Raw genomic sequence first — 9,261 nt, forward strand, 5'->3', positions numbered from 1 at the left:
CTCCACCAACTGCCATTTGCCTTCCATTACCCATAAAAAAGCAATCACATTAGCATCCTTTGTAACACAATTTCAAAACTTCAAAGGCATGCCAGAAATTCTAGAGTAAACTGCATCTTCTATATGCCAACATAATCAACTTCCAGGAAATGAGAAAGAACATAAAATAAAGACATATTTGAAGTGAATCTTTTGATTCTAACAGTTACTTCAAGTGACACCTAACAGCCAAGTCAAGAATTTGAAACAAGTAAATGAAAGATAGTTTACCTGAAGTGAAGCAAACAGACCAAAGAACTCTCAATTTGGATCAAAGACCGGACAACTAAATGGACCCTCTCAAAGATCTGAATCAACACACATCCCTGGCATTTTGCCAGGCTTTCCAAAGCTCCTGGATGGAGAAAGACCCAAAATGGCTAAGCACAGGTTGTTGTCATGGCTACAAGCAGCCAACAGAAAAAGAAAGTAGCTTAAGAAAAAGGCAGTTGGGAAACACTTAAAAGAAAAATAGGCTGGACTGGAACAAATGTATACTTGAGTGAAATTTTTAGGCAAAGACTATATTCTTTATACAGACTCAAAGAATATAAACAAAGAAAATAAATTATATCAATAACAGACCAGGCTATATTTTAAGGATATCCCATTTTATGAGGGTTTCTATCTGGAGGAGAAAAAGAAAAAAAAAAAAAAAAAAAGCAAGAGGAAGATAAGGAGGAAGAGAAGTGATAGGGATAACAGTAGCTCTTGTCGCCAAAATTGTTTTCTTGGCCTTTCAGAAAAACAAAACCTTCATGCAACTGTCAGTCCATGTACTACTCTAAATTCTTTATCAGGAAGCCAACCAAATGAGAAATTTGTATTTTACCTTCAAATCAGTGTATTTTAATATAAATGGATGATGGGAAAACATTGAATCTTTTAGATCAAATGATATAGAACTTTATAGTCTGGTGAAAACTTGTTAACTTTAGCAAAGATTGACCAAAAACAGATGATTAACTATTAAAGAGCAAAATTTTCTGTTAGAATAAGCTAACTCCCACCGTACTCAATGGCCATTGGTCATAATTTCCATGTTTAGGAGTGCAACACTCTATGGGCAACAGTGCACTGGAACTGTTAAAACCTGTTAAATTTTCAGGAATTTTGTGATCCAGTTACTAAACACAGTCATTGTTAAAAATTAATATATAAGAACTTATGATTTAGTAAATTATATTAAAATCATTGCTTTACCAACTTTTACTCTTGTCAATGATCTCAAAGTTGTTCCATCTATTGTAAGTGTATGGTACAGATAGTATGTAATGCACCGTATGTGCATCACTTTTCAACTCCATGCTCTGTGATATCATGTTGGTAGCTTGAAGGACTCACACCATAGAAATTACCAAATACACAGGGCTTGATTTAGTGAGTTGTTGATTATCTAAACTTGAGAGTGATGGAGAAAATATTAATACAGAATAAACTTAAACTGTGTCATATCTGTAGCCATTACTTGCACATAGTAGAAGAAGATGATGAAATGCTCTTTCAACATTTGAAAACTACTACCTGATTAAACAAATAAGTGCTTACATTGTTGATGAATGAGTGAAGTTCTGAAATATGTCTTACTTCTCTTTTACTTCTGTTTTGCCTATTAACATAAATGAAAATATCAGAAGATTCATGTTAGAAGTATACTCATTTGTCATTTGCCAGTTAAATGAAAATATTCTGTAAGAATCATTTGGTTATATGAAATTTAGCATGAAATATGTTATTTGTAAATTGTGAGCTATTCATTCTTTATATCAGTAAAATATATAATAAACGTGTGTCTGTGTGAGTATGTCTGTGTGTACACATGCTAGGGAAGAAGTTATTGTTTACTATGGTACTGTATTCTAACTTTCTCTTCTAAATGGACATGTGAAAATGGTTTAGTATGTTTTATCTTAACTCTTCTGTGAAAAGCCAAGCCATCTGTTATAGGACACTACTAGAACATTGGACAAATGTAATGAAAAATCAAAACAAAGTCATTTCAAATATAATTCATGAGATGACCAAGAAAAACTAATATGAATGTTTCCTTACTCTTCATTAAGTATTCAAAAATCTCTATTTCTATTGAGGGAAGCCCCTTTGTTTCATTTTTCTCTCCAGACCGCAGGAGCACATTCAAAAGTACATAATTATGATCTTGCCATTGGCATCAAAAATTAAAATATTCTCTTTGGAAAAAACTCACGTCAGAGCATGAAATTAATATTGATTTATTTAATTTCCACTTGTTGCATTCCACTAGGTGCTAAGTTAAAAGCAATCCCATTTTTGAAACAGTAGACTGAATATTACTAGGGGAAGGTGGGAAGGAGTGGTTACAAAGGCTTGAGGGAACTTTTGTTGATGTTTGAGATGTCCACTATTTTGATTGCGGTAATGGTTTCGCAGGTATACCCACATTTCAAAACTTACCAAGTTATTTTTTTATTTTTATTTTTTTTGCAGTATGCGGGCCTCTCACTGTGGTGGCCTCCCCCGTTGCGGAGCACAGGCTCCGGATGCGCAGGCTCAGCGGCCATGGCTCACGGGCCCCGCCGCTCCGCGGCATGTGGGATCTTCCCGGACAGGGGCATGAACCCGTGTCCCCTGCATCGGCAGGCGGACTCAACCACTGCGCCACCAGGGAAGGCCCACAAGTTACATTTTAAACATGCGCATCTTATTGCCTGTCAGTCTTACCTCAATAAATCCATTTTGAATGTTTCTAAAAGATAGATAGGTTAAAGAATATATATATGTGCTTTTACTACATATATTTATATATAATACTATAATATAATATAATGCTATAATATTATATAATACTATGTAATACTATAGTATTATACTATATAGCATTAGTGTTACCACTGTGTAGCTGATTTTGTGCCTATGTTTTATCTTTTGTGCTATGTTCTTTTAAAAAAGTAACAAATGACTGCGCATGTGTATCAGCTACAAGGTGCTGGGATTGAGGCTTTCAATTAACACTGCAGGCATCACACCTGTTGGTGTTCAGCTGTAGCGGCGTTCTAGTCATCCTACTAATAGAAGAGCCAAAGAGGAAGGTAATGCTGTGCCTCTTTGTCAAGACAAACCCTCTCGCAGCGTTATTAATCTTCAAGCAAGTTCCCCACCAGCTACTTTCCTGAAAATCCCGACAACAAAGCTGCCCTCGGGAATTGACCACAAGCCCAAGGAATACCTAGGACTCCTAGAATGTATGTATGCCAATCTCCAGCTTCAGACCCAGGTTGCCCAACCGCAGATGGCTATTTTGGAAAATTTAAAAGCATCCATGACACAACTGTCTCCTGGGAGAGAAAGCAAGAACTCTTCTCTCCCAGCCTTATCTCGTAATCTGTTGTTAAATCACCTCTCCAATTCAGTAAATGAATTGTGGAAAAATAAAAAAAAGTAACAAACATTTTATGATAAACAGTTATTATGTATTTTAAAGTAAGAAAAACACTATATACATAGAATGAATTCTTTTTTTTTTTTTTTTTTACACAGCAATACCTATTTACTTACATATTATCTATAGTTGCCTTTGCACTAGAACAGAACTGAGTAGTTGAGACAGATTATTTCACCTGCAAAGCCTGAAATATTTACTATCTGGCTTTTTACAGAAAATGTTTGTCATCCTATGAGCTAGATCAAGAAATAGGATACTATCAGCATTAAAAAAGCTCCCTTGTCCCCTCTCCCAGTTATAACACCGTCCCTAACCACTTTCCTGACTTCTAACACCATAAGTTACCTTTGTCTTTTTTAAAATCTCTATAGAAATGGAATTGTACATTTTTTTTGTAACTGGCTTCTTTCATTCAATATCATATTTATAAGATTCTTCCATGTTGCCACAGGTAGAAGAACTTCATTTTCATTTCTGTAGATTATTCATAGAATGTGTACCTGAAGCAAAATAATGAAACAGGTGAATTTGTTCTTGGTACCCACTCCCATCTTTCCTTCAATTACATGTGTTCTTTTTTTGTTTTGTTTTCATTTCCACTCCCAGATAATTTCCATTTTTCTCCCCTCCCCCAACCAGTCCCTCAATCCTCTCCCAGTACTTCTGAGCACTGCTAAGGATTAATGTGCTAGCTGGTTGCATTTCAATAAGCAAAACGTATTCATTCTATACATAGAATGAATTCATTTTTAAAGTGAGAAACTTAGAGAAAAAAGATAAAGATGTTTAACTATTAAAGTTAGTTAACCTAAGACTTATGAGACTACAAATTTTAAACTTTCCTTTCTTGTACTTTCATTCTTAATGTTTTTCTTCTAAATATTTTAATAATACCTGTTACTTCTCTACATTGAAATATATGTCATTTTAATACCTATTTACAGTACACACACATTGACACCTTAGAATAAATGACGCTTTAATTTTGATGGATTACCTATAAATTTAAATAAGGGCTAGACAAATTTTGACATCTTCGAAGAGTTTTATTCTTTCTTAACTTAAAGTTTGACTATTAGAGTTGAATTAATCAGAAAGATAATTCTGGCAAAATCATGTTGGCCTGAAATAAAATTACCTTCTAAAAATAGTTTATATGAATTCTGTAATTTTAAACAAGTCTGTTAATATATTTTTTATCAATTTCTTGATTTATTCAATAAATATTTTGACTGAAACACTGATTATGCAAAAATGAATGAAAAAGTGATCTGCTGTCATGGAACTCATAATATCAAGGCAAGACAGATGAAATTATAATTTTGATAAAATACTTTAAAAACTTTTGGAATTTTTTCTTATCAGGAAAGGAGAGCAGAAAGAGAGGAGAATATATCTTCCTCCAATTTGTCCTGAGATGAAATTTATATGTAAAAAGCTGTGCAAAGTTAGAATCATGAGAAAAATATAATGGCTTCTTAAAAACAATGTTAATACTGTCTTTTGTAAATTTTCACTCTTTCTAATTATGTAATTCTTGAAAATATCCTATGTAGACTCTTGTGGAGGCCTGTCCTCAACCATAAAGAATTATCTACCTTTTTCAATATCTGCTATCTTTCCACCCCTTCTAAAAAGTGCTTCAGTGATTAACCTCTTCATTCAAAAGCTAATATATCCCTATGTTCCCTACAAAGCAGCTTCCTTTACTGGCATAATTCCCCGCCTGTGTTTTAAGAGCCTTGACTACGTTGTTTTGTCTTTTAGTTTGCAATGTGCTTTTGAATGATCAATATGCATTATGGAACCATGCTTATTCATTGTTTTTTCCAACCAGGAAAACACATTGCAATTCTGGCGAGAACATTTAAACATAAATAATACTACTCACCTAGTGCAACCTCTCATTACTCTCCATTTTTCAACTCCCAAACTCAAAGATTTCAGTTTGGTTTTCTATAATTATTTTTTCATTCTTTCCAGGTAACTTTCTCAGTTTAATAAATAATATTTGGAATCCCTTTATCTTCCTGTCAAAATCATTGTAAAAATGAACAGAGGGGGCTTCCCTGGTGGCGCAGTGGTTGAGAGTCCGCCTGCCGATTCAGGGAACACGGGTTCGTGCCCTGGTCCGGAAAGATCCCACATGCCGCGGAGCGGCTGGTCCTGTGAGCCATGACCGCTGAGCCTGAGCGCCCGCAGCCTGTGCTCCGCAACGGAAGAGGCCACAACAGTGAGAGGCCCGCGTACCAAAAAAAAAAAAAAAAAGAACAGAGGCCTTGGGACACTCACAACTTCACAATTTTTGAGCCAGCCACTTTTCTTGCTGGCTTAGTGAGCCCATTACAGAAAAAGACTGCATGTTGTCTTGCATGACTAGAAGAAGAAATGTCCCAGGTGTACCCTGCATTGGACCTATAGCTTTAGACCAAAAGCAAAAAAACATCTTCCATGAGCACAAATAAGCAAAGTGGAAGACAGTAAATTGTTCCCGTAATTCAGACTGCTTAGAAGAGCCTCTAAGACCCAGCACTCTTTCACAGAGTAGGTAATTTCAACTGAGATTGAGTATACTTCTGCCAGAATCCAGGTGCCTTCTGCCTGAAATACTCTTTATGAAAAGATTAGTTTGCTCTTCATACCTCCTTAGAGCCTGTACCCTGCAGGTTGAGGGTCTCTCCCTCCATATGTTAAAGTTTACCTCCACTCTTCTCCCATTGCTAATTAAGGGTGTTGTCTGACGACTTAGGAAGAAAAATTCCAATTTTTTTACAACACAATAAAAAGTAGCAGATATAAGAAAATCTAATACATCCACAACTCCTAAAGTAAGTTTATTTATTTAGTATTTAAACAAGTCACTCACAGTAATCTATTCAAACTACTAGTAACACTGATACAGGAAACTTAGACTAACCAGCCCTAAAATTACATGTTATGTTTTCAAAGTTGACATTTTGAGAGTAAAATAAAGAAAAAGAATTACTGCTTCACACTGACTTTGTATTCAAAGCATAAATGAGTGAAAAAATCGAACCATTTATAAAGCTTTGAGAGAGCTGTAATGTTGCCTCTTTATTTATGTTTTTTTCAGCCATAACCTACTTTGAAAGCAGGTGTTAAGAAAAGAACCAATAATGAAAACACAGTGTAATCTAAAGCTGGAAACATCCATATTTTTTGTAATGAGCAAACAGATAAAAAACAAGTTATTTCAAAAAATTAAAATATATGTATATATAATGAAGTTAAAAATTATCCATATTTTCTGCAGCTTACAATAATAATTTCTTCCAGAACTTTTAACTCTTTTCTTACCTGTAAAATCCAATTCAAGTAACACATGTACCCTCCAAAATACCTTGCTATTCTATGTTTAAAATATAATTTAATAAGATATTGCATTTTTCATTGTTTGAGTATTTATAGATCCCTTTTCCATTATTTATGTCTGAAATATTTGCCTTGCTAGGGTACTTTATGGAGAATTAACAATATTTGTATTGTTTTTGATTTATTATTACAGAGTTAAGAGAAGCTACCTTTGGAAACTACTCTTTTCAAAGAGACAGAGCCCTTCTGGTCTTACTAAGACTTCATATGATTTTGTAGAAACTTGCCAATGAAAAACAGAGGAAAAAATAATTTCAAAACAAATGTTCACAAAAGTTTTAACAAGAGGAACAACTCTACAGAGAGCACAGGTGCACTTGTACTGGCAAGAATTTTGCAATTAGCCATTGGGCTTCCAGTGGAAGTTGTTAGAAAAGCCAGCAATCATAAACTGTAGATGTGAAGGCAATTGCTAAATGTTTTTTTAAAATTAAAACGTCAGCTTTAATAAGAAAAATTTAAGAAGTAAATATTTTCAATTTAGAGAAGTATAACATTGTTTGTATTTATGCAAAAATTCTGTTGATATTAAAAAAGAAAATGGTCTCCTTTGTCCTAAGGTTTATACCTAAAACCAGAATGTTATTACATGTTATTGACACAGTTTGAATGAGACTCATTATAAGACTATTTGGACAAATTTCTGTGCTATTTTTTAGTTTGAGTTAAAAATAAACTGTGAAAGTATGAGTACCATTAGCTATATTGTATAAAGGGCACAAAATTTAAGAAGATAGTTTTTAATACATATATGAGGATTGATGCTGTTCCAGGCAAATTGCTGAGTAACAATTTGAAGAGCTTGCCTCCTAAGTACAGCAATCTGTTTTGAAGCAATGTTTTGAAGCAGTAAGAATCAGTTATTAGTTGTAGATCTATCAGAATGTTTTTTATAGTTTGCAAAATCTGAGTCCCTGAATTCTAGCATTGACTCATGTTTTTAGTCTGTTTGCTAAGTTTCCTTCTAAATTGTTAAAAAAAAAAAATTACATAAGCCTGAGGAAACCCTTGGAATACAAGCTGGACACCCTACCCTGACTTTTGGTCCACATTTTTTTTTTTTTTTTTGCCATTCCTTCAACATAAATGTACAAGTAAGGAGGCTATAATAGTCACCTTCATACCAATGAGAATTAGAATTTCTCTCTTTCTTTCTGTTGTGATTCTTTATTATAAAATAGTACATCTATCTTTTTACTGGATTTTGAAGCAGGATAATGATATATTTTCCATGTTAGAGTTGTGGGTGACTGCAACGAAAAGTTAATGTTCATATATATGATAACACCAGGTAAGCAATGAAAAGGTAATAATGAAGGGGGATAAAAGGAGCTAACCCAATGTTCAGGAAGTGTTTCTTCAAAGATACATAGGGGCTGAGTTCATCTGTCACAGATGAGACACAAAGGACTGAAGGAAAAAAAAATGGAACATTAATAGGAAAAATTGCTGTTATCCAATCTCTGAGAAGACAGATGTTGGAAGGGTGTGCTAATGAGGGTATGTTGATTTAAAGAATGTCTTTCTGCCTGGAACAAGGGTGTGAAGCCATGATAATCAGTACTGTGACAGGTGTCTTATGATCTTTAAAGGAGGACAAGAGAATTTTGAAAATTCTACCCTTTACAAATGCTATATTCACATCACTAAGTCACTGGTTCCTGGAACTGCCTACCTCTCTGATATCTGTGATATGAAATTACTAAATGTCTTTATTGCTTAAGGAATATTTGATTGAGTCTTCTTATACTGGAAATCATTCCCAGACAGTCTGTAAAGCAAGACATTCAGTATCTTTTGAATACTTAATGTGCATTTCAATTCAGTGTTGATAAAACAATAAATGAGACATCTATTTACTGAAGACAGCAAGGATTAGAAAGAAATTCAGACTCAAATTATTTTATAAGAAAATCACTGTTACAACTTACAAACTTGAAAAGGATGGTGTTTTATTTTAATTTTCATAAATAAAATGGACAGCAATATACTCATACATTTTATACTATTTGAACTGTGAATAATAGCATACATATATAATAATCTAATGCCAGTTCATTACATTTTCAATACACTCATCCTGCCTATGACATTCATACCAAAATCTTCATTATTGGTGAAGTGGGATTTTACTAATGATCTTCCAGCTTATTTTGTTAAAGAAAAACAAAAACATAAACCAATGGACACTGTAAAATACATACTTGTGCTCTACCTGTGCCATCCTGGGCCCAGGAAACTACATGGTGGAACCAACTCCGAAAGAATAAATATAGTAAACATTTTTTTTTCTGAAAAATATACTGTGACATTGCTTAGGTCTAAAGTTTTCATGCTAGATTGTTCTTCCATTTCTTAAAATTTTATCTGTTCAAAACAATTTAAACTATTCAAAGTATAATTTAATG

At 33.8% G+C, this 9,261-nt stretch overlaps 1 protein-coding gene across 1 annotated transcript; it reads left to right on the plus strand.

The window, feature by feature from the left end:
* Nucleotides 1-2,983: 2,983 nt before the first annotated feature.
* LOC115803509 (TSSK6-activating co-chaperone protein-like) lies at nucleotides 2,984-3,598 on the plus strand. The gene is given in 1 exon segment (XM_030763118.2): nucleotides 2,984-3,598. A coding segment is annotated over 1 exon segment (477 nt). The 3' UTR covers nucleotides 3,461-3,598.
* The last annotated feature ends 5,663 nt before the right edge of the window (nucleotides 3,599-9,261 follow it).

This window comes from Delphinapterus leucas, chromosome 18, assembly GCF_059928025.1.
Source record: "Delphinapterus leucas isolate spDelLeu-1000000601 "Yukka" chromosome 18, BTC_Dleu_Yukka2, whole genome shotgun sequence".
NCBI classification, from domain to species: Eukaryota; Metazoa; Chordata; class Mammalia; order Artiodactyla; family Monodontidae; genus Delphinapterus; species Delphinapterus leucas.